Genomic DNA, 26,483 nt, shown 5'->3' on the forward strand with positions numbered 1-26,483 from the left:
TTTCTGGAACTTGGGGTCTTCTTCCTAGCTCACATGGGTGTTGGGAAAATTCATTCCTTTTAATTTAGCACTGAGGTCCCCATTTTCTTCTGTCTAAAAGTGATATAATACAATTAAGTGGTTGAAATAAGCCCACAAAATGAATGCCCACAATGAAAAACTGGAATACAAATTTGTTGCTACAAATCTTCTTGAAAGTGGTAGGATATAAGAAAATGTACTTAGATATGAAATTCAATTGTCTTTTAATAAAAGAAAGCCTGCCATTCTTGAGAACTTCATATTATTTTTAACAAGGAGACTTGAGTTCTGGAAGTTGTGGAAGAAAAATATAAATGCAAATCTGTTTTATTTCAAAGCCTATGCTATTTCCCTGAAATCATGCTACTTTACAGAGAATTTTAGTTCAAATATTGTATTTTATAAATGAAGAAAAAGAAAATGTAACCCACGGAGCTATTTAGTAAAGATTTGAAGTACCTAGATTTTTCCATACTCATTTATTATATTTTATTAATTATAAAAGTTGCCAATTTTAATCCAAATAATAATATGATTATATTTCTAATTCATGATGTATCATGATTAGATGTTATCTACTAAAAGGAGAAAATCAAGTTAATTTATATTATCTTCTCATACTCTTGTCCAAATTCAAGAACTCTATTAGTATTCTTGGATTGATTCATACCTTTTAAGTTATATGCTTCTTTATATTCTCACTGCTTTAGTTGAAAGGTTACATAAAAGATTAAATTTGTGAAACTTTTAATGTCAAGAAAATGTCTTTGTTCTGCCTTAACATTTAGGGGAGAGTTTGAAAAACATCTTGTCTCAGAGCTTGAAGATTTGGCTCCATTGTATTTTAGCATCAATTGCTGCTGATGAGAAATCTGATATTCCTAGATGTTTCACATTCACTAAGAAATCAGTTGTGGCCCTGGCTGGTGTAGCTCAATGGATTGATCATGAGACTGTGAAGCAAAGAGTGACCGGTTCGAATCCCAGTCAAGGCATATGCCTGGGTTGTAGGCCAGGTCCCCAGCAGGGGACAAATGAGAAGCAACCACATATTAATGTTTTTCTCCCCCTTGATCTCCCTCACTTCCCTTCTCTCTAAAAATAAATAAATAAAATCTTTAAAAATATCAATTGTAGAGTCTGACCTCACTCTGTGAGGTTCCTATGCTGTAAGAAAAAAGAGGGTTTATTTTAAGACAAAATATTCTCATTTTTAGCTTTAACTATCACCAAAACTAATTTTAATATGTTTATTGAAAAAGCTTGTGGCTATTTGCTTGGAGTTAATCACGACTTTTAGGCTAATTTGATTCCAGACTTCAGAGATCTGCCCTGTACCAGAAGGCCAGTCCATTTACAAACATCCTATGCAATAGTGTCATATTTGATGTTGGCCTATGGCCTTCTGGCTGCTGAAATTCTCCCACTTTTATTCTGCCTTTCAATACTTGTTGAAACATCCTTAGACTGTTGATCTACCCATGTATGTAACCAGGACCTAGGAAGAGCTGAGTCAAATGTCTATTCAATTTACTGCCTTGAGAGGAGTCATTTTAAGCAAAACTACTAGGTTTACCTTCCCAAGAAAGATATGAAAGAAGCATATAGAAGAAGCTCAGCAGGCCTCCATTAGCCTAGGTTTTTATCGCCTTTTATAAATATCTCATAAAGAAGTAGGGATCTGAGGGGCATCACTATGCTGTTGTGGACAGAACTAGGTATTTATAGGCCAAAAGATATGTGCAATTTTACTATAAGAATGAATGTAGTGTTATATTGGGAAAATGTTCTATTCTTATCAAATCTGTTTCCTTATCTTCATGATGTAGAAGTAACTGCTATGAGAATTTATTAAGGAGGTGTTGGCACAATGCCTGGATCATTGCTGGTCCTCACCCATACAAAGATCTTGGCACACCTGAGGCCCTCATCTACCCAAGCCTGAGTCTGGTTTTTCAGTCTAATTGAATCATCACTGTGTGAGCTTTGTGCTTATGTTGCATCCAGGATGCCTTCACTGGGCCTTGACATATATGCACTTCTCTTCTGGACACCCTTCTTTTCAGAGTCTGCCTGAGAAAAGTCTCCACATAGATGGAGATTACTTTGTCTTTCAGTTTTTTAAGAGCCATACTGCTATTCTGTGACCTCAAAAGTGGCCTCCTGATATCCTTATTGCTGATCATCCACAGACTCATCACCACAATGCACTGCAATGTTGGTCAATATAATGTCTACCTTCCAACTGCAGCACATCCTATGTTTTCCCTTTTACCTTTGTTTTCCTAACTGAAGCTGTCAGCTAGTACTTTCCTTGGTACATGAACATAAAAATTTCTCAAAATACACATGCTTTTCATTCTGTTCTTTGCTCAGTTTTCATCTGAGTTTACCACCTTTGTCCATAAAGTCATTGCCCACTCGACAGAGTCTCTGGGTTTCTGACATTCAAATGCTTCATATTCTTCAGTTTACAGTCCCCACTCTGCACCCAGCTGCATTCGCCAGTGTATATTTGACATCTGGACTCAAGCTGGATCTGTTATTGCTTTATGCACTTTGCTTTCTGGGTCTGTACATTATAACCTGCTGGCATTTAAAGGGTCCTAAATTTGTTTGCCTTACATATTATAACATAATATAACCAGGCTTATCTCTAATTTTTACGTCTTTGTTTTTCTTGTTGCTCCCAATATGATCCTTCTTTCAAGAAAATTTGGTTTGAGCTTGTCTTGCATCAATGATAGCAGTAATGTTTTCCAATCTCAAAGTAATTTGTGATTCTGTTTAAAATATGTCATGTCTTGTAAATGAAAACAAATCTACACTAAATAATATATGTGAAAAAACTGCAGTAATCTATCAACTCTCCTTGTCCTAAACTCTTTTTAAAAACATCTGTCAGAACAAAGGATGAAAACTTTTAGGTAGAAAGCTTCAAAATTAATAATTAAAATATTTCAAAGTATTTAGTTATTTTTCTCCTTTCTATTGGCTTCATTCAATCCTTATTTACGCTTAACCCTATAGTCTGTTATTCTCTTCTGCTTTTCCCACTGTGATACCATTCTGTTTCCACATGAGTATACAACATTACAGATTTTTTTACTACATTGGTACCCAATTAATTCACTGAATGTTTATTGTTAATAACAACAACAAAACAGATTTTCTCTAGAAATGTAAGCCTTTTATGGAGGCATTATAGGATACATAAATGAATGACTCAACTATAATTTTCAATGAATGTGATAATCAACAACTATTATTAGCTAGTGTTAATATTCATGCAGATAATACTGTACAGACACCTACACAGGCAGATCATTGTTGCTACAAATATTTAGTTTTTCCTCTTATCAAACTAAATTGGGCACAAACTTGGTAGTTTTGTACATATACTGTGCAACCCCAACACTTTTTCCAAATATCTACTACACAGTTATGTATGCAATTTTATATATCAGACATGAATCTCCTAGACACCAGGTTATTTAACATTTACTTGAGAGTCTGGTTTTCTATCAACATCTCATAGATTCTTTTTCTTCTCTCTGAAGAAAGGTATTTATCAGTCTTATTGTGGTCCCTGTGTGGTATCTTGGAAACCACAGGTTTTTCTGACACATTTAAAAAATAATTCAATTTGCTTTTTTAATTTACCTCCAAGTGCACTTACTGTGCCTTATTTCTTATATATTTTCAAGGATATTTGACACCAAATAGCCTTAGAGAAAGGTACAGACCTCCTTCTAGAGCAAAGGGCAGGCATGCTTAATATCCAGCAAAAGAAAGATAATGCCTTTCTAAAGCACAGAGGCAAGAAATGTTTAGTGCCAACTGTAAAGGATTTGGATTCCCTGAGCTCAAGATTCCATTACTATAATGCAACCCCCTCTCTGTGTTCCCACCTATCTGGACCCTTCTGTGCCACCTCTCTAGGAATAGGGACAAGGAGAACTGACTCAATATGCTAATACTTAATGCTGCTTGCTATGCTGCGACTAAATCCTAGTCTCTGACCTAGAAGTCTCATATTCTGCCAGAACCCTTGACACGATGTCAGGTTAAACTGTTAGCTCACAAACAAGTTGTTCATTTTTAAAGTCTTGGATTCTTCACATTAACAGTCAGGTCATGGACTAATTATTACAATCTTACAGTTCCCTAGGTCATTGTTAATAAATTGGAAGCTATTTGTAAATATTTAGAATTACAGTTATTTTAATATAAATTAAAATTTATATTATTGTTTTCATGAGTATTCTATGTTGGTTGTTACTACTATGTTTTCACTTAAAATGAATGCCTTATCTATACACATTTGCCTCACATTGTTTGCAAGAGATCAGTAACCAAGAAGATTTTTTAAAAAGGATATCATATATTGTCCTGGCTGGATTGAGCACTAGCCTGTGAACAGAAGGTCGCAGGTCAATTCCTTGTCAAGGCACATACTTGGGTTTCAGGCCAGGTTCCCATTTAAGGATGTGCAAAAGCACACATCACACATCGACATTTTATCTCCCTTTCATTCTCCCCCCTTCCCTTCTGTCTAAAAATAAATAAAATCTTTTAAAAATTAAAAAATAAAAGCTGCCATGTATTAGACACTGAATCCATTTCATTTCTTCCAACAAATGAGGTGCTTGATAAATATGTAAACATAATAAAATCTGTAATTTGAATTTAACATCTGAGTCAGATCTTATTGAAACTATTTGTTGAGAAAAATATAAATTGCTAGCCAAAAAAACCCACTAAAAGCAAACAAAGATAAAAATCTACTATATTTCTGCATGGGAAAATATCTGTAGTATAGAACAAAATAGAGAATCATTGGTTCCTAGAAGGTCATCTATTGTCTTTGACTAGAAGTTTTATTGTTCATGAACCTCAGAAAGCAACTTGGAACCCAAATTTAATAGGGGAATAACAAAAAACTAGGGCAATGCTCCCAAGAGTTTTGAGTAAAATTACAATAAATTATAAGGGAAAATAACACTTTGAAAAAATTTGGGACTTCTGATTTTTACCTTTCACATATTTTATTCTCAGCTTTATACAAATATTAAAGATACATGTTTATATTATTTTGAGAATTTAATACCATGTGAAAATGCTTCGAAAAGTTAAAGCCATTTAACAAACATAAAGCATGGCATCTACCATTTCTCTATGTTGATCATATATTATTTTATTATCAGTACAATGCAGGATTGAATATTTATTGGTAAAAGGACGTTTTTTAAAAATATTTTTTAAAGGTTGTATTTATTTATTTTTAGAGAAGGAAGGGAGGGAGAAAGAGAGAGAGAGAGAAACATCAATGTGCGGTTGCTGGGGGCTGTGGCCTGCAACCCAGACATGTGCCCAGGCATGAGAATCGAACCTGAGATGCTTTGGTTTGCAGCCCATGCTCAATCCAGGTAAAAGGACTTTCTAATTAAACAAAATTTTATTTTAATAATTTTATCAAGAGTTATTAGATTAAATCACTATCCAAAAAGTTATACAAGCATATTTGCATAAAATATGTCAAACATATTTTCTTATGTGTTAATTTGTATATATGTATATAATTTCAAACAATGCCCAAGCATAGGCTACACCTATATTTTCATTACAAACATATGTAATGCTGAGAGATACAAATTGCATATGTACACTCCAGATGTCTTCTTATTACAGAAAGAATAAAGACTATGAATTCTTGACATGTAAAATATCATTTTAGCTTTATAAGAGCCCTTTAATTTTTGAGTTATAGTTTAATATCACATTTTCCTTAATGTTATATGTAACTTTTTCTTGGTTCTTGGTTTCATAAAATGATCACCTCTGAAGGATTTGAGGAGAAATATAATATATTTTGCCACTTTTGCCAGAGTGTACCCATCTTGTATAATGCATTATAAAGTCATATCCCCAAACCACTGTGTGTAAAAATGGATATTCAGGTGGATCTGGGGACTTACTTTTATTATCTTTTAAATGGTACTCTTCTAATATGACAGAGCCAGTTTAAATTTTGAAAAGTGTTTTTTTTTTCCTTCTAAGTGTGTGTTTGGAATGAATCTGATCTCTAAATTCTTTATCCAGGGGCTCTTGAAGAGTTTCTTGCCTTTGTACTTTGGAAAATTATAGACTTTAGGAAATCTTGCATAAATAAATGTACAAGTACTTTTTAAAAATCTTTTCTAGGCATGAATTACAAGAATGGAAACAATGATTCAAATTCAGTTGTTTTGACCAATCTCTTCAAAAATTTACTGTATGCTTATTATTTATTTGAATCACCTGATTATTTAATGGTGTCAATTTAATTGTGTCTCTTCACTAAAACTCATAAATTATGAGTGATAAAGCACATTGTTCCTATTTATTTTAAATTGCATAAGTATTTCAAAAGCTTATTTGTCTTTAATTGCTAACATAAATCTTTTTGGATACTTTTTTGTCTAAAGTGTTGCAAAACTATTTCAAATCAAGTTTGATTCCAGGGCACCTACATAAAAGCTATTTTCTAAGTATTTCCTGCTTTTCTAAAATAACTACTGAGAAAAGAGAGTCACATAAAAATAACATATGTTTTCTAAAATCCCTGTTTTGTGTCTAAATTTAAAATAGAACTCAATATTTTTAAAACTTAAGTGAAGTATTCCTTCCATTATGGTTTAAATACCTACTGAGGCACAGTGTTAGGTTGGGAGTGAAATAATAGAAGACACATGTAACATTCATAACTGGAAAGACAAAATATAAATTTAATATTAGAAAAAATATTAACTGTAGTTAAGGAAACCTAGGTTTTCATTCATGGTACTCAGTTACTAGCTTTAAGAAACTGTCAAATTATTTAAATTTTCTAAGCCTTAGTTTCCTCCACTAAAATTTCAGGTTGATAATCTCTACTTCCAAGGATGAATGGTAAAACTTCAGTTAAATAACACATATAAAAATATTATTAGTAGACACTCAATAGTGTTAATAAGGATGATATATGTTTTATATAGTAATGGATACAAAATTATAATATGTCACATTTCTGCCTAGATTCATGCCCAAGTGGCATAAACATGAATATTACAGTGCACTGCCCTAACTTGAGAAGATCAATGAAATAAAGTGAAGTTATAGGACATTGAATAATAAAGTTTTAATTTTGGTCTCACCTCAGAAAATAGAGACTGATTCAAGAACTTAAAGGTCAGGTGACATCAGCAAAATGGCAGAATAAGAATTTCTACCATTTTTCCCTAAAGAAAACTAAGTTTGACAATCACTCATGGGTGAGAGTACCTTCATGGAAATGTAGGAGTTTAGTGGAGAATTTCAAGATATTGTTGAAGAAAATAAATCCTAGATTGGACATATTAATGAGGATAAAAGGAACAGTTTTACTTTATCCACATGACATTTCTCCCAATGGGCCACAGCTTAGTGCCAAGAAAGATCTTCTCAGCTCCTTGTATTTTCCATTGTGAAGAGTGAATGTGTGACAGTGAGCACCTGGCTTCCCTAGCTGTGCAGAACACTGTCAAAGACGCTCACTTGTTTCTTGCCCCAGACTGAAGACTGAGATAAACTGTGTATCTGGGAGGTGATGAGGGACTGGGAGAAGGGCAGCAAGGGATCTACAAGTGCATTATAGAGACATGGAATACTATTAACCACTTTGTAGACTTATCAGGAAGCCCATCAAAAACTGAGGGGGATGCCGTGTTGGTGGGGTCCCGTATTGGCTCATGGACATTCCCAATGTTCCATTTACCTCCGCTATATCCTAAGGCTGACTCTTTGTGCAGGCTCCTGAGATAATTTAGTGCAAACATTTGCAAGCAGCTAATGAGTACTGTAGAAATTGATCCTAACTCTGTGGGAGTCCAAGAAAGCACACAAATTTGAACATTTAACACTGCCCTCAGGAAAGTAAATGGAAGGCTTTTGAGATCAGGCCTGGCTTTTCAGGATTGAGAGAAGGCTGCCAGTTTGTTTTTCTCTTCCAAAGTCAATCAATCGGTAAAGACTGGAGATTGCGACTGCTTCTTCAAATGTGAAGACATCAATGCAAGACTTCAAGGAACATGAAAAATCAAGAGTATATGGCACCACCAGGGAAAAATAACAATTTCTCCATAATCAGCCCAAAGAAATGGAGATATAAAATTTATTTGATAAATAATTAACCATGATTTTTTTTAAAAAAAGCTCATTGAGCTACAAAAGAAAAATACAGAAAACAATTCAAATTAAAAAAGCAATACATGTATAAAACAAATTTTACAGAAATATAGGAATTATAAAAATAACCAGAGAGAAATTCTGGAGCTAAAGAATACAATGCATGAATTGAAAAATGCAATACAGAGCATCAACATCATCAAGATCAAGCAGAAAAAAGAATCTTGGAAATCAAAGATAAATCATTTGAAATTACCCATTCAAAAGAAAACAAAGATAAAGGGATAAAAATATTTAACAAATCTTATATGAACTATGGGGTACCTTCAAAGGAAGTCTGTGCATTGCAATATTCCCCATTTATCTCCTGGGGATATGTTGTTCCAAGACCCCCAGTGGATGCCTGAAATGACAAGTGATTCAGAACCTTCTATTAATATGATTTTCCTATATATAAAATACATAAATATAATAAAGTTTAATTTGAGAACTAAGCACAGCAAGAAATTAACAAAAATATTTAATAATAAAATAGAACAATTACACAAATATACTTTAATAAAGGTTATGCAATTATGGTCTGTCTCTTGGTTCAGATTGGTAATCTAGAGCCTTGCTAAACAATGGGATTAAAGAACTAACAGGGTTTTGCCCATCTCCTGGGAGCCTGATTCCCCTCCAGGGACCTATTGAATTACAGTCTATATGCTCATAGGATGCAATAGTGATTCCTTTGCATAATAAATTTCCAGTTGCAGTTCTCTGAAATGATATGGACTTTGTTGTGTTGCAAACTAATACTGGGTTGGCCAAAATGTTCATTTGGTTTTAAAGTAAAAATAAAAGACACCTTTTTTTCATTTTCACCAATAACTTTATTAAACAATGTGTTCACCATTTTGTCCCACTGTGTTCCACCATTTTTTAAACAACTTTGTAATTCTATTTTCCCAAAACTTTTTATCCTTATGAGAAATTGCTCTTCCAGGTGCCTTTGCAAGTCTTTCATGGAATTGAATTATTTTCCATCAAGAAAGTTTTGTAAAGACCTAAATAAATGGAAATCTAAAGGTTCAATGTCTGATGAATATGGCAGATGAATCAGAACATCCCAGCCAAGCTGCAACATTTTACATGGTCATCAAAGAAACATGTGGTCTTGCGTTATCCTGATGGAAGATTAAGCATTTGCTGTTCACTAGTCCCAGAGTGTTGCTTTCAGTTTGTCTAATTGGGAGCAGTATTTATTGAAATTAATTGTTTGGTTTCCTGGAAGGAGCTCAAAATAGAGGACTCCCTTCCAATCCCACCATATGCACAACATCACGTTCTTTGGATGAAGATTGGCCTTTGGTGTGGTTGGAGGTCGTTCATTTCCTTTGTCATGTAATCCCTTCCATTCCACATTATTTATTGTAAAATATCCACTTTTCATTGCCTGTCACAATTTGTTTTAAAAACAGAATGTTTTCCATATGTATAAGTAGAGAATTACAAGCTGAAGTATGGTCAAGGAAGTTGTTTTTGTTTTTGTTTTTGTTTTGCTTATGTGAACTCCTTTTTAAAGATTGTATTTATTTGTCTTTAGAGGGAGAGTAAGGGAGAGGAGAAAGTGAGAGAAACGTCAATGTGTGGTTGCCTCTCACGTGCTCCCCACCAGGGACAAGATCACAACCTAGGCATGTGCTCTGACTGAGATTCAAACCAGCAACCCTTTGGTTTGCAGACCCATGCTCAAGCCACTGAGCTACACCAGCCAAGCAGTCCCTGACTTTTCAATAAAAGCCATTATTATTATTATATTTCCCTTTACATTCATAATAGAATTTCTCTTAATAGTTGTAGAAAGAAAAGATAATTCAAATGTCTGTTAAAAATATTATTATTGTTAAAACCAAAGGCTGAGTGTTAAAACTATTCTGATGAAAGTATTGTTCTTGCTATGGAAAAATTTGGTAATATTTTTGGAAGAGCATGATGATCATATTTTTTCCTTCAATATCAAAACATTTTATAGTCAAAATATCTGAGTTTTTATTTTTGGAATCATATAATAGGTAACTAAATTCTGTCTAACAAAATTATACCAGCACTTCCAAATTATTTAATTTTATTCCTCTACTTCAGTGTATTATTACCATTTTCTGTAGACAAGTGACTTTTCCTTGAAATATATTTGATACATAACCTTGTATAAATTTAAGATGTATAACAAGTTAATTTGATACATATATTATAATGATTGTCAATATAGAAGTGATTAGCATCTCTATCACCTTACAAAATTATTATTTCTTTTTAGTGATTGAAATAATTAAGTTTTAGTCTTTTAGCAAGTTTGATGATTATAATACAATATTGCTATTTCTATTCATTATCCTCTGCATTAGATCTCTAGGACTTATTTACTATTTGTTGCAAGTTTGTACTCTCCAACTATACCTGTTCTACCTTCTCCATAACCTTATAACCACTATTTTACTCTGTTTTTATGAGGTTTTTTTTAGAATTGCATATGAGTGATATCATACAGTATATGTCTTTTCCTGTCTGACTTATCTTACTCAGCATAATGACCTCAAGTTTCATTCATATTGTCACAAATGGCGAGAAGTCTTTTTAATGTCTGAATAATTATATTTAGATACTACATCTATATCCATTATATATACTACATCTTCTTCATCCATTTATCCATTGATGGGGACTTGAGTTGTTTCCATATCTTGGTTATTGTGAATAATGCTTCAGTATACATGGGAGTATATGTATCTCTTGGATAGCCTGCTTTCATTTCTTAGGAATATATACCCAGATGTGGAATTTATGGATTGGATGATGATATATCTAATTTTAATTTGGGGGAAGCTTCCACACTGTTTTGTCTAGTAGCTGAACCAATTTACAGAGTTACATTTCTCCACATCTTCAGATGTACTTGTTGTCTCTTGATTTCTTACCATTCTAACAGGTGTAATGTGATATCTCATTGTGGATTTGATTTTGATTTCCATGCATATCTGTGATGTTAACTATTTTTGTATATCTGTTGGCCATTCAGATGTCTTCTTTGGGAAAACATCTACTTATTTTTTGTTTAGATTGTAATGCACGGTACATTTTATATGAATAATATCATTGTAATAAGTTACGCAAAGTGTCTTGATTTTTTGCCCACTCTGTGTCAGGCCTCTCTGTTTACCACATACTCAGGTCATGAAAGTGATAGGGACTGTAGTAATGACTTAGAAGAGTGGTCTTTAAAGTTTTCTCTACAGAGCTGTGGCCTTGAGATTAGTGTGATTTGCTATGGGGGGAAAAAAGCAAACCTGATAATCTGAGCCCATATCATTGAAAATTGCTCAGCATTTATGTATTTTTATATTGGATTTCTACATAGCATTTAGGTAAAACAAAGAATTCCATGGCTGAATAAATAAATAAATTCCTCAGTGATTTTGTTTTTCTTGCAGCAGATGGAAAACTTTTAGGTTGGAAACTTATTTCCACATAAATGAAAATATTCTCGTGAAGAGCAAGGGTCACAAGTTCAAATGTCTCAGGCAGTGAGAGATAACATAAACAAGTGAAGGTGTAATGTATCCTGTATAGGAGAAACAAACAATCAGTTAATTGAAGATTAAATGTCTTACAAGTATGAAAATTTAACCCACAAACAAAATATGTCTGCAGGCCAGATTTGGCCCTAGGTTTGTTAATAAGATCTCTCACATTGAGGATACTTGAAAATGCAGGGCAAAATAATGTGCTATAAAACAAACATTTCTGAAATGTGATGCTTGCTAGTGATAAAATATGCCATGTTCATTGTTGTCCTCTGTGGGCATGAGACTTGAATCTTTATTTATGTTATCAGATTCCCTTCAGGCACATGCTGGGTAGAGTGGAGCAACCTGGGTGATCCTGACTGCTGTGCTGACCTGGTGTCTGGATCCTAGGGGACTGGGTTTGTCACACGACAACATGAGTGACAAACTCCAGAACTTTACAGAGAGTCAAGAGTTTGTGCATGAAACAACCACAACTTGTAAACGAGCCAAGTAAAGAAAGTGAGTGAATAATAGGAACTAAAGAAAAGAAGAACTAAAGGAAAGGTAGTTTGTGAGAATGAGTGATAAATAATCATAATTATAATCATAACCATAACGAAAGGTGAAAATATTAATAAATAGTCAAGGAAATTAAAAGGGGAAAAGAACTCTTTGGATTTAACCAGTGGGAATGGTCCCAGCTTTGTAATCGTAGCACACACTTGTTTTGGTATATTAGTCCCATAAAATGAGCCAGGATAAGATATTGAAAAATTCCTTTTATAGTATGATGAATATTTAGAATTTACTATGTAGATCACATATAGTCTTCATTTTACATGTAAAACTAAATTGGCAGTTACTAAAAATTGAGCCTCAATTTTATGGTTGAGGTTGGAGTGTTTCATGTCCTAGAATAGGTAAAATGTATTTCTATATTTTTCTTCTGAGTTTTCATTGCTGCTGTAATAATGCATTTCATTGATGACAGTTCTAGTAATTCATAATTTTTTAAAAATATTTATATACATCATATCTTATTTCAACTTTACATTATCCCTGAAAAGGAAGGCACTGACTACTCTTCTCAGTGGATAGAAAAAGGTATAATGAGTTGTACCATTTAAGTAAATTAATTAGCAAGTAAGCACCATAGTCAATATAGTGCACTTCCTGAATGTAGCCTGAAGCTTTCCATGGTATACTTGTCTTCTTTCTGAATTCTCATCAAATTGGATATAGTAACTACTCAATTTGTAGATAGATAGGTTCTTGGAAATTGACTTTAAGTGAAATAAGGACTAATACAACAGATTTTACCATAGGGTAAATGATATAAAGAAGAGTTAATTTCCTGCAACATACTTGAGTTCACAAAAACATCACCAAACTTCAGAATAATGACCCAAAACCCTTCTAGTACTAAACATCGAAGTAAATGTAAGCTATACATACATTTAACAAACATTAATAAAAATAAGTAAGATAGTTATTTTCCAATCTTCTTATTCAAGTTTAGGCTGTGGGGTGCCAGAGCCTATCACAGTAACTCAGGGCACTAGGCAGAAACCAACCCCCAACCTTGGACAGGACACTCATATCAGAGCCCAAACTCACACCCACCTACACTGTTTCAGATTGTGACAATTCAGACATGCCAATGAATATCATTTGTATTTCTTCGGGATGTAGCAGGAAACCAGAATACCTAAAGAAAACCCACGCAGACAAAGGGATATCATGCATACTTCACATAACAGTGACCTCAGCCAGGAATTATTTTTTTTCTCATCAACATTATAACAAAACAATGTTGATCGAAATAATGCTATTGAAAGACCTGCTGTATTTGTTTTCATCTGCCTCCATAAATCCCAAGGCTTAATTTTAATCTATTTTCCTATTTATATATAAGTGTTTCCCCTATGGATTTTTAAAAAACAACATTACCCAGTAATTCTATTCATTCTCACTTGTGTCACTCACATACATTGATCATTACTCCTGGGCTCTTTATGTACTTCATTCAGAATTTACTTCCTTATATCTCATACCTCAGAGCTGAAATGTCTATTTAGAATTGCAGAAGATTAGAACAGACATACTGTATATTGTGCAGATGCACATATGGAGGAAAGTGTTTCAATGTAGCAAAAAGTAACTAAATTCAAAATACGTATGTCACCATCAGAGATATCTTCCTTGTGTTCAGACTTTGTATCTGTAGAAATTTTGCTGCTCTAATCCTTCCTGCAGATATGACGTATACATCTGTGTGAGCCTCTGTGCCAGACCATGAAATAAATAGTGAGGGGACCAGACTTGTCCTGTGGTCTCTTGTCCTGGCCAGAAACCATGAACCCCATGATGACACTAAGACAAGTACCATGAACCGTCAGCTTCCTGAGTCATCAGCACAGAATAGCCACATTTGAAAGAGAATTTGGGAGATGTATATATAGCCAGGGTAAGAGGAGAAATGAACAGGGAGGTTGACATCAGTGAGCTTTGCTAAAGCTTTGAAATAGCAACAACTAGGCACTTGGAAGCCAGGAACTTCATCAGTAAGACTTTGGGGACAAAAGAAAAAAAAGCAAATATTAACTATCGATACCACCCACCACACTTATATACACTTTCTTGATTTACTTCCATGCATAATGGAAAAGTTTTACCACTTTGTACATAATTTCAAGTATTTTATCCATTATTTAGACTTAGAGGAAGAGATAAATTTAATTTTTATGGAAATGTAGTCAGCATATTATATTTTGTAAGTTTGAGAAAGCAGCATGTTAATTTAATACATTTATATAGTGTAATATGATTGTCATTGTAGCATGGATGAGCACATCTATCATGTTATATAATTATATTTTTTGTGATGTGGATAATTAAGATCTGACTTTAAGAAGTTTGATGATTATAAGGAAATGTTATGCATTTAACATATAATAGCACATGCACTATGAAAATATAATAGCACATGCACTATGCTGTGCATTAACTCTCCAGAACTTATTTATTTACTAGTTGCAAGTGTGCACCTTTAAACAGCGTCTCTCCTGGTCCCCAAACTCTAGCCCTGGTACCCATTTCACTTCCTGTGTTGAATTTAGCCTTTTTAGTTTCCACTAAATTCAGAACATAGCCTAGGAGATGATTTTCATGAAATAAGGCATTCTTCAATGTTTTGAATGGCTCCTTTAAGCACATATGTCTTTTTCAAAATTATAGTTTTATTTGTGATTCATTTGCAATGCTTGTCTGTAATCTATTCATGAATTTTCAGAATTTCTTCTATTCCCATAAGTGAAGTATCAAATGTTAAAAAAAGACTTTTCTTTTTAAAAGAATATTATTAAAACTACAGAATTAAAAAATAAATAGTCCCTCAAAAACATCAAAAATATCTAGCTAAGTAGATTGGCTAAAAATGAATTCAACACAAAAAGCAAAATCACTTACGAAATTGACATAATAGCCTAAATATGCATTTAAGATTTGTAAAATCAATGTAGAAGTTTAGAGTTCACATAGATTATCCAAACATCAATAAGTTATTGGAATTTTTTTAATTTTTAAAATTTTATTTATTTTACGTATTCTTTTTATTGTTTGAATACAGTTGTCCCCATTTTCACCCTACCATGGCCGCCTATCCCACCCATCCCTGCCTCCCACCCTCAAACCTTTCCCTTTTGGCTTTATCCATGGGTCCTTTATACATGTCCCTTGATGAACCTTCTCCTATTTTACCTTGTTATCCCTCTTCCCCTCTGGTTACTGTCGGTTGTTTGCTATTTTATTTTATTTTATTTATTTTATTTTATTTTATTTTATTTATTTTATTGTTGTTCAAGTACAGTTATTTGCATTATGATTTTTTAAAAATATTGATTTTGAATAGGTTTCTTAAAGATTTAAAGATAGACAAAACTTTTCTAAAATTCTCAACAGCTTTGCAAACAAGAAGAGTAAGCATAACTGGTCAAAACTAATATAATGCTTAGTGAAAAAATTTGAACATGCTAAAAAGTGCATAACATTTCCTCCCAAATCTCAGGGCCTATAAAAATCATCTTTAAAGGAGGACTTTTTTCCCTAAAAAGACAAAGGTGTTTGTTAATTGCAGGGAAGCAATGCTGAGAAAAGGAAGTTCTTATATTAAGTACAGCCTGGCCTGCTGCTGGACCCTTTCTCCTCTACGATACACATTAAATTTTATTATAGGGCTGCCTCAATAAACACTACATTTCCAATTCTCAGTGTGGCTACAAGAGAAAAATAAAATGTGAATGTACTTGATGTATTCAACTCCTATGTTTTCCCCTGACAGAAATTTGGACATTGGGCAGAGCTAGACTCTCTCAATCCACATGTGCTGAAGGTGGCAGAAAAGTGAGATGGGAGGAGAGTGGGTTTCAGATTTTTTTAAATCACCTCTCGACTATTAAGTTTGGACCTTACTGGAGAGGAAACAAATTGCAATTCTATGTAAGCCACTGTTATATTGGGTATTTTTTAAAATGATCAGCCAGTATTCTAATCAATATAGAAATATAAAAGATGCATAAAAAGTTGCTCCCAAGATAGACATTGCTAAATGCACAAAAATGTACTAAAAATAAAACCCAAGTAACTATAACTGTTATTTTTAAAAATACCATTGTTTTAAGCAGTTTTGAGAGGGGACCAACTTAATTTCCAGTCAAGGCAATATGTGAAATGAGAAAGTATGTGGAAAGGATGTATGCTAGGTATGAGTTTAGGATCCACAAAACAATGAAAGATTAATTTTATATTTTTATAATTTTGCCTAAGGCAAATTTCTATAAAGGCATAACATTTTTCCCTTCAGTAAACTCAACTGTCATGGTAAGCAGATATTATAGAGATTTTTAAAATATTTCCTAAGTAAAGCATTCTGAAAATTATCAAAATAATTTAAATCTAAATATTTTGTACCAATGTATTTTATTGCTTTACACAACTACCTACTCAGTTCCATAATTCAACATGGTTAATGTGTACTATTGTAGAGATGCATTCTTACTGTCAGCCTCATGCCAAATAAAGCATTTTGATGGGATAAAGTTGTGGTTTAAGCAGTGAACATGCATTTGTATTTGTCTACTTTTGCTTTCCTTGTTTGAGTTACAAAGATGAGGTTTAATCAACAGAAATTGGTGCTATTCTCAGCATAATAGATGATAATAGTTTCTGTTAGTTTCTGAGTGTTAGATTTAATCATAAGAGGTGAAACCTTTGGATACAGGCCAAGTGTGATGAACCATGCTACATGCATGGTGAACCCTGCAGGCCCTCAGGAATATTCAGCTCTACTTTTACTTCTCTTGGGCAGGGACCAGGCTGTCACCATTGTTTGTTGGGTTACTCTTATAATAGTAGAAACAGATTTCCTTAGGCTAGGGCTTTTCTATCTGTGTAACTAATCACTACGCTGATCATGAAGATTCTAAATGGATCAAGAATTAGGTAGGTCACATTTATGTATTGTGATTTTTGTAAACAGTAAAATTAATTTTACCATTTTTACCCAAGCTACTAATGCACTGTGATTCTCATTTCCATATTTTAAGTGATGACGTTTTCTAATTGTATTTTAAGAAACTTATTTTTATACAAGCTTTATTTTTTCCTAGTGAAACTGCAATATATATGAATGAAATAAATTATTTTTATTTCCCTGGATATAGATGAAAACATTTGAAAGTTGTATATTTTTGTTGCACTATATGTTAATACAGATTAATTATTTTAAAACAGCCATATGAACAAAACCCTAAAAAATGCAGATCTGAATAGGAAAAATGGATTTGATGAATATTTTCCTATAAGGGAAAAAGGAGAGACATTTTCTTTTGTGAAAAGATGTTTAAGTTTGAAATTTTTAATGACATTATGAGTTAAACATCGTGTTATTAAACCAACTGTACTAATGAAGTGCTCTTGCATTTTTTATAGTACAACTTAGACATGACATTTAAAATATTCTGAAATGAGTATTATTGAAATTGCTCTCATTAATTGCGCTTAATGGATTTTTGATATGCCTGAACACATGCTCTGTAAGTTATTATAACAATAATATTATAACAATAATTATGCATAATAAAATGGAAAAATTGAAGTAGCATATAAGATTTATCAATAGGAAGTCAGGATTCTCCAGAAAAATAGAAACAGCTGGATACTTAGATATCTACATACATACATTAAGACATTTAGCTCACACCATTGTGGGATGGCAAGTCTGAAATTCATAGGATAGGTTAGAAGGTTGAAAATTATTGGAAAGAAACTGGGGCTGAAGTCTTAAAGCAGAATTTGTCAGAGAAATGCCAGTGTTTGTTTTAAGGCCTTTGAACTGATTGTATGAGGTCTACCTACATTATCTAAAATAACCTCATTTATTTAAAGTCAACTGATTGTAGACATTAGCTGTATTAGAAAATGACTCCACAGCAGCTCTTACATTAGCGTTCGATTGTTGGGATACCAGGCTGAATAACTGGTCTAGCCTGCTTGACACATAAAAATTAACCATGATACACCTCTCCTTGTCAGCTCAGCACAAAATACATCCTCTTATCCTATTTAACCTCCAAATAAAAAACATAAAGTCTTACTTTTAACCAAGATAATACAATTGCGATTTATGCAATATAAAATACACTGTTTTCTTGCCCTGGCTGGAGTAGCTCAGTGGATTGAGCTCGGGCTGGGAACCAAAGTGTCCCAGGTTCGATTCCCAGCCAGGGTACATGCCTGGGTTGCAGGCCATAACCCCCAGCAACTGCGCATTGATGTTTCTCTCTCTCTCTATCTCCCTCCCTTCCCTCTCTAAAAATAAATAAATAAATATTTTTAAAAAGTACACTGTTTTCTTTTAAAAAAAACAAAGCCCTTAAGTGATATTTAATCTCCTTGATATAACTTATATGCTGTAATATAAAGGTTGAGATTAATAAACGTGAAAAGAGGCACAAACTGGGGAAGATATATTCTGTTAGATGATTGGATGTTAAGGCAATAAGAGAGGGAAGAAAACAAAGATATTTATATAATTACATACATATGTACATATATAATATACAGAAAAATATTCCTAACAAAATAAGGAAGAAATATCATACAATTACACACAGTCCTAGCTGGTGTTTATAGCTATCTTCTTCTGCTGTCCATTGCTCATTTTTTGCCATCAGCAAGCACCTCAGCTGGTCATGGTTTTTTATCTCATGAGATAATCCAAACCTTCATTCCTGAAGAGTCTGGACCATTTATTAGCAGCTCTGCTTTAACTGAGTTGCTGTAGTTTTCTATTGAATTTATTTACAGGACATAGTAATACTAAGAAAGGCCCTAAAATATCTTCCCCATTACATACATGTGCTTCATTACCTCCACTGTGGAGTAGCAGTCCAATCTCCTTTGGTAGTTAGGATCAAGCATCCCACCAAAGAAGTAGCTACTTTTTCATGTGTTGATTCTGAGCCATGAGAAGTCCAAGTGTCTAGGTGGCAGTCTTAACTTCCAGTTCAATGGAATCATTGAGTCTCTTTCTGGAAACTTGTCCCCCTTTGGAGATGATGCAGGCCTTCTAGGGTCTGGGGACAGAAGGGTCCGACACCCACTGTGGGTCTTGGTTTCACAAAGGAAAGAATTAAAACTCCTGCCAGCAGAGTTTAAAGTGAAAGTGGGTTTATTAGTGAAGTAATGACACAGAGTGGGCTGTAGAGCATCCCCCTTTAGTGAAATGTGTTTTCTTTATTCAGGTTCATTTAATGGCATATAGGGGGTTCAACAAGGAGGAGGAATATATGCGATATTCCAGGAAAAGAGCTGGAGATTTCTCAGAGGAGCTTCATTGGCCATTTTGTGTCCCTATATGGGCTTTCCATTTCTGATTATGGTGTCACAGGGTGTGTTGTTTAGCACGCTAATGTATTATAAGTGTAGCATGTGGCTAGGTGTTAACAGTAGATTAAATTAGTTGCTGTGCTGAATCCAGCTGATGTCTACAAGTTTTAAGCCGTAAAGCTGGGGGGGTTGTCTTACTTCCTTGTTGACTGTTTCTGTAGCTTTTATTGGTTGCAGACTTTTTTGCTACATACCCTATCTGAAAATTAACACCTATAGGCCAGCAAAGCATAACATCACAGGAATGTGATGTTATAGGAAGCACAAATTTGTGCACAAATTATAGGATGTACAAATCTTGCTTGTGCATCACTGAGGCATACTGAATGGTGCCACTCCCATTTCACCCCTTGATACCTGAACCTGTGAATTTTAACTAGGAGAGAAAGAGCACGATGTATTGGAAACTGAATCAATGCATATACAGCTTTCTGAAGAACTTTATCTCACCCTGCAAGATACTATCGCACCTAACTGATACTGCAACTGAAGTTCCAAAGGACATTGCACTGTTTTATCAAGCTAGTTTGATTCTGGATGGTAGAAAATATGGAAATATGTAAATTTCATGAGCATGGGCTTGTTCCCCACTTCATCTGCTGTTGAGCTTCTTACACAGCAATGCTCTACAGAATACCATAACAATGGATGAGGCATCCTATAAGTCTGCATATAGTAGTTTTGGTAAAAACATTGCTTATAGAGAAGGCATATCTGTCTCCAAAGTGTTTACTCCAGTGAGAAGAAAACAGTTTCCTTTCCAATATGGAGGTAATTCAATGATATTAACCTGTGACCAGATAGCTGGCTAATTGTCTCAGGGAATTGTCCTTGATCAGATTCAGTGTTGATCTTCTGATGCTGGAAGAATTAGTTACTGAGCAATGACGCAGCCAGGTTGGCCTTGGAGTGTGGAAGTCCATATTGCTGAGCTCCTGAGTAGCTTCCATTTCTGTCCTAAATGTCCCTTTCTCATTTGTTCATTGGGCAATGATAGGAGTAGATGGGAAAAGGGGTTGATTGGTAGCCACAAAGAAGTTCATTCAGTTCACTTGATTTTTTAAATTTTCCCCTCACTCACCCTTTGGTGATCATGTGGCACACAGATATCTTTATGTTTTTTACCCACAATACGATAATGGTTCATTAAATTTTACAAATGTGTCACACAAATGTAAGTTGCTAGTAAAGAGGAAAAAAAAGATGTGGATTATATAAAAAACTCTGTTCTATTTTTACAAATCTCTATAGATAGAAAACTGTTTCAACATAAAAGTTTATGCAAAAAAAGTCTCAGGAATTTTTTAAAATAAAAACATTTGAATAGCTTTTATTCCATTTTTTTTCTCTTTTTTTTTGCATTTTTTCTATTACCATATATCCCTTTCCCCCCACCCCCACAAATACCACACTGTTGTCCATGTCCATGAGTCTGTTTTCCTTTTTGCTCAATCCCTCCATCCAATAACCTCCCCTGCCCAGAGCTGTCATCCTTCTCTCTATGAGTCTGTCTCTATTTTGCTTGTTCATTTGGGTTGTTTATTAGATTCCACATATGAGTGAAATCATATGGTATTTCTCTTTCTCTGATTGGCTTATTTTACTTAGCATCATATTATCTAGGTCCATCCATGCTGTCACAAAAGGTAATTTTTTCTTCTTTTTTATGTAGTAGTATTCCATTGTGTAAATGTCCCATAGTTGTTTTATCCACTCATCTATTGAGCTGAATAAAACAACAGCTTGGGCTGCTTCCATATCCTGGTAAGTATAAATGACACTGCAATGAACATAGGGGTTAAGGTTGGGGTTAAGCTCTGCATTTTCTTACTGTCAGGATGTAAATTTTAATGATTTTTCTTAGTTTTGTTAAGTTTGTCACAATGAAAACTCTCTAACAGCATTAATAAAACAAACTTTAAATGTATTTTTCTTTATTTAAGTTCATGTACACCATTTAGGTACTATGGTGTCCATAAATCCATAAAACGAATCTGTATTATATGAGTGTATTTTATATATTATTTTAATATATCTTCATATTATTAATTCTGATAGTTTGCTTCCTTACATCATATTGTTTGTGGAAAAATTTTAAGTTCCAGATAGAATTATTCATGCATGTAACTTTTTAATTAAAAACAGAAAGATTACTCAACCTATTTTCAAGAGATAACTTCATGAAAGTCAACTTTTAATTACTGCTTTTGAAATTTCATTCCCAATTGCTAACTGAAGTTTCAAAATGAGTGTTGGGAATGAGCTAACACTTGAAAGAAGTTAACCATGTGTAGATCATGTCTGAATGCTGAGTGGAACAGGGCGCTGATATGCACATTCTAATATATACATCACAAAAGCAAGAATTCAGACTTTTTCAATTCTTCCTTTTCTCATCATTTTACTCCGGAAGTTCGTGTTCCACACAGGTGATCGTAAACATAGTGTGACCCCAGAATGTGCTTCATAATTTCTTACACTTTCTTAGTGTTCTCTTTCTCACACTCACTGTGCTCAATGGCTTACCATTTCTTTCTTTTCAGACAAAATCCTTTGCAGTGCCATAGCACATGGATTTCAGGACTGCCTGTGAGGAGGTAGGTTAAATGGTTTTGTGCTTTTCAAATTTTATAAATGGGAAACACTTGTTCCTCCTTTGTGAAAGTGGAGCATCCCTTTTGGTAGAGGGATGTGTGATGGGTTTATCTTATTTCCAGAGTAGGATCTGTTTCTGCAAGACTAGAAAGTGAAAGAGTACTTGCAGAATAAGCCTCAGATAGTTGCTCTTCCTTTAAAATATTTATATAACATTGAAATTTAGTGCTCAAAGGGACCTCAGATGTCTTCTACTTTATAACAATTTATGTGAAAAGGATTACTTTCAACACCTCTACTACCTGAAATCATTCAGTGCATAGTTTATGGAGAAGGACAATTTAAGCCAAATGCGTGTGTACCTGTCTTCTTATTATAATTTAAGAATTAATACATGGCAGTTCAGATTCTCTGTAGAATTGCCATCACACTGCAGTATGAGTTGCTGAGACGTGTCTCTTCCAAGGGTATTAAAGGCCAGCCATGTGTGCAGTCAAAGTGCATGGACTTGGGCCTGGGCTTGGGTCCCCAGGGAATGCAACTACTTTTTTAGGAAAAAGGTCTATCTTTTTTAACTAAACAAAGGGCATTCAGAGCATATCTTTTCATTTGTCAGGTAACTCTACCTATTGAGAGTTAAAAACAAACCAACAAAACCTTCAGTTATTAACATTTATGAAGACTTTTTCTTTTAATGAAGTGTCATGTGTTAAAAGTCTTGCAAAAATATCTTCTTTGAAAAATTTTTCCGCCCTCGGTGGCATAGCTCAGTGGATTGAGCACAGGCTGCGAACCAGGCATCACAGTTTTGATACCCAGTCAAGGCACATACCTGGGTTGCAGGCCATGGCCCCCAGCAACCGCACATTGATATTTCTCTCTCTCTTCTCCCTCCCTTCCCTCTCTAAAAAAATAAATAAATAAAACCTTTAAATTTTTTTCCCATTTCATAGTGTAAAACCTAAGTTCTTTCAGAAAATTAGCAAGTTTTTTAAACAATTTTATTGTTGTTCAAATACAGTTTTCTGCCTTTTCTGCACACTCTCCCCCTCAATAAGCTGTTTTTATATTTTGAATACTTTAAGGTCAGACCGTATAACTTATTCATCCTTTTACCTTAGCATTAGTTGGTAAATTTTCATAGAATTGAATTCATGTTTTAGAAGCTTAAATTTAGAAGCAAAAATTTAAATTCAATTCTATTTTCTGTTTTAAATACATATAATGATAGTCTTAGTATTGAAGGTAGGAAGTCTACTATTTCCATCAAAGAGTTATCTTATGTCTTAAATGGCGTATTACTCATTGGAATTGCATGGATATTTGTGTGAAAAACACAAGTGAAACACATATGAAATTCATGGTGTAGGAACTGGATAATGGCCAGTCTCTATAGAGGCTGGTGTAAGACTCATTTCCCACACCTTTTTTTTTTATTAAACATAATTGTTCTGGGTTATTGAATCAGAATACATATCAAATTATATGTAGGGTTCAGGTGATTCATTTTATAGTGACAATACTATTTTGATCATCTTATCCTTGCTTCTGTAGTATTGATTTCTTTCTCTCTTGCAATGAGCCCTTTGAGAATCTCTATCAATTCAGAGATTGATAGAGATTCTCCCACCATAGAGTAGAAGTGTCTTACAACTGCTGAGCAGCAGTACCCCTGTGTCTTCTACATGCTGGCTGGAATGGCAGAAATACAGAACTCTAGGTCCTTGGAAGATGATTAAATCTTCCTGAAGATGGACTCATAGAGTTTGCCTGAAATTTACAGTCTCCGAATGTTTTTAGTGATAGAGTTTCATAAAGATAATTTAGTTTAACTGTCATTTGCAGATGAAGAAATTGAAAGGTTTTATTGAAATGCTGAGTGCCATTTATTAATTAATTAAAAGCAAAATTACAATTTGTACATTTGGGCTTCATTCCAAAGTACTGCATTGCTGGAAATTATATTATAGCCAAAGGTATATGAAATAAAACATGTTTGTTTTGATTGCTAATAAGCCATTAAAGATAAAATTCAGATATCTATGTTTATCAGGCAGATTTAACTAGAATACCATAGGGCTGATTCCAGAAAATCTTTTTCTTTGAAAAGGAAGAGAAGCATGCAGTTTGAGGAAAGCCCCAAAAGTCTAAATTCAAGATGCATTCAAAGAACTGACACATAGCCTTATTCAAATTCATAAGAACTTTGATAGGAAAAAAATTCATATTTGAGGAAAGCAGCTGCTTGCTGGCAGGGAATAAATCAATACCCCTCACAGGACAATGTATCTTTTTTTATAGGGGTTAACAGTAAAACTATATTAAGGGGCAGTTACTTAGACCATCAGAAAGAACAATGCATTTCTAAGTTAACAGATAATATCAAGCAATTATCCACACTCTATATGTTTTATTACCCTCCTTCCTGGGGACATGATATATATTATGGGAGGGAATTCTGACTTTCTGGGTAGTCAGCAAAGCCTGAGGCTAGAGAGTTAAACAGCCACAGAAGGTTAAACAAAGTCCAATATTTCCCAGATGCCCTTGCAGGCTGGTGTCATATTGCATCTCTGACTTCTCCTACACATTCCAGATAGTTCCATTTAAAAACATCTTAATTTTTAATACAGATTTTAAAATGTTATGTTATTTTAATTGTTGTTCAAGTACGGTTTTTCTGTCTTTACTCCCATCCAAGCCCACCACCCCCCAGCCTCCCCACCTCCTTCCATTTCCACCCTCGCCTTATTATTGTCGATGTATCCTTTATCGTCCTGTAAACCCTTCATCTTTTTCCCCTGAAATTCCCTACCCTCTCCCGTCTGGTCACTGTCAGCCTGTCCTCTGTTTCAGTGTCTTCGGTTATATTTTGCTTGTTTGTTTTGTTGTTTAGGTTCTGTTAAAGGTGAGATCATAGGATATTTGTCTTTCACCGCCTGGCTTATTTTGCTTAGCATAATGCTTTCCAGTTCCATCCATACTGTTGCAAAGGGTAGGACCTCCTTCTTTCTTTCTGCTGCATAGAATTCCATTGTGTAAATGTACCATAGTTTTTGATCCAATCATTTACTGATGGGCACCTAAATTGTGAGATACCACTTAACACCAGTCAGAATGGCCATCATAAACAATTCAACAAGCAACAAGTGCTGGAGAGGATGTGGAGGAAAGGGAATTCTAGTGCACTGTTGGTGGGATTGCAGACTGGTACAACCACCATGGAAAATAGTATGGAATTTTCTCAGAAAACTAAAAATGGATCTGACTTTTGACCCAGCAATTCCACTGCTAGGATTATATCCTAAGAACCCTGAAACACCAATCAAAAGAACCTATGCACCCCAATGTGCATAGCAGCACAATTTACAATAGCCAAATGCTGGAAGCAACCTAGGTGCCCATAAGTAAATTTTTAATACAGATTTTTTTAAAAGAAGTTCATTTATTGTTTAAAGACATTCTGCCCTTAAAAAGAAAATGTTGCAATTATTTCAAGAATTAAGATACAAGTCTAAGCCATGGCCAGGTATCTCAGTTGGTTAGAGCATCATCCTGATACACCAAGGTTGAAGGTTCAATCTTCAGTCAGGGCACATACAAAAATCAAGCAATGAATGAATCAATAAGTGGAACAACAAATCTATGTTTCTCTCTCTTTCTCTGTCTCTCATTTCTTTTTTTTCTCTAAAATCAATCATAAAGAAAAACTTTAGAAATCTGACAGGATGCAAGAATGAAATAGAGAATATGATTCTAACAAATTGAAAAATCCAAAATTTAGAATAAAAAGTGTATGCATAGTCAAGCATAATTACTGATTTATCTACTTTGAAAGTTTCATCAAAGTAATATGTGTTCAATAAGCCAATACATTATTTTAGTCTAGGTTTGCCCCCTATTTCAAATACAATCTTTGTCTCTGTTGATTATGAAAATGCATATTTCTCTACAAATATATTTAATAATTGAATAATTTAGGTACACACATAATTTAATTCCTCATCAAAAAACAATTTTTGACAAAGATTCAATCAATACATACTAAAAGAAATCCTATTACGAGTATTATATGTATGGTTCTAGGTCCTATAAAATGAATAATTCTTAATAATAAAACAGTAATAAATTATTCAGATTTTCTTTTTTAATATTTATTTATTTTTAATTTTTAATTTTTGTTCA

The 26,483-nt window shown here is 33.9% G+C and overlaps 1 protein-coding gene across 2 annotated transcripts in view; it reads left to right on the forward strand.

The window, feature by feature from the left end:
• The window catches only part of SNTG1 (syntrophin gamma 1), a 795,508-nt gene that overhangs the window by 383,945 nt on the left and 385,080 nt on the right, over positions 1–26,483 (forward strand). For both annotated transcript variants that reach the window (XM_028518478.2, XM_028518479.2), the window contains one exon: positions 22,247–22,300. In XM_028518478.2, coding sequence (XP_028374279.1) covers positions 22,274–22,300 — 27 coding nt within the window. In that variant the 5' untranslated portion in view covers positions 22,247–22,273. The remainder of the gene's footprint in view (positions 1–22,246; positions 22,301–26,483) is intronic.

This window comes from Phyllostomus discolor, chromosome 7 (assembly GCF_004126475.2).
Source record: "Phyllostomus discolor isolate MPI-MPIP mPhyDis1 chromosome 7, mPhyDis1.pri.v3, whole genome shotgun sequence".
NCBI classification, from domain to species: domain Eukaryota; kingdom Metazoa; phylum Chordata; class Mammalia; order Chiroptera; family Phyllostomidae; genus Phyllostomus; species Phyllostomus discolor.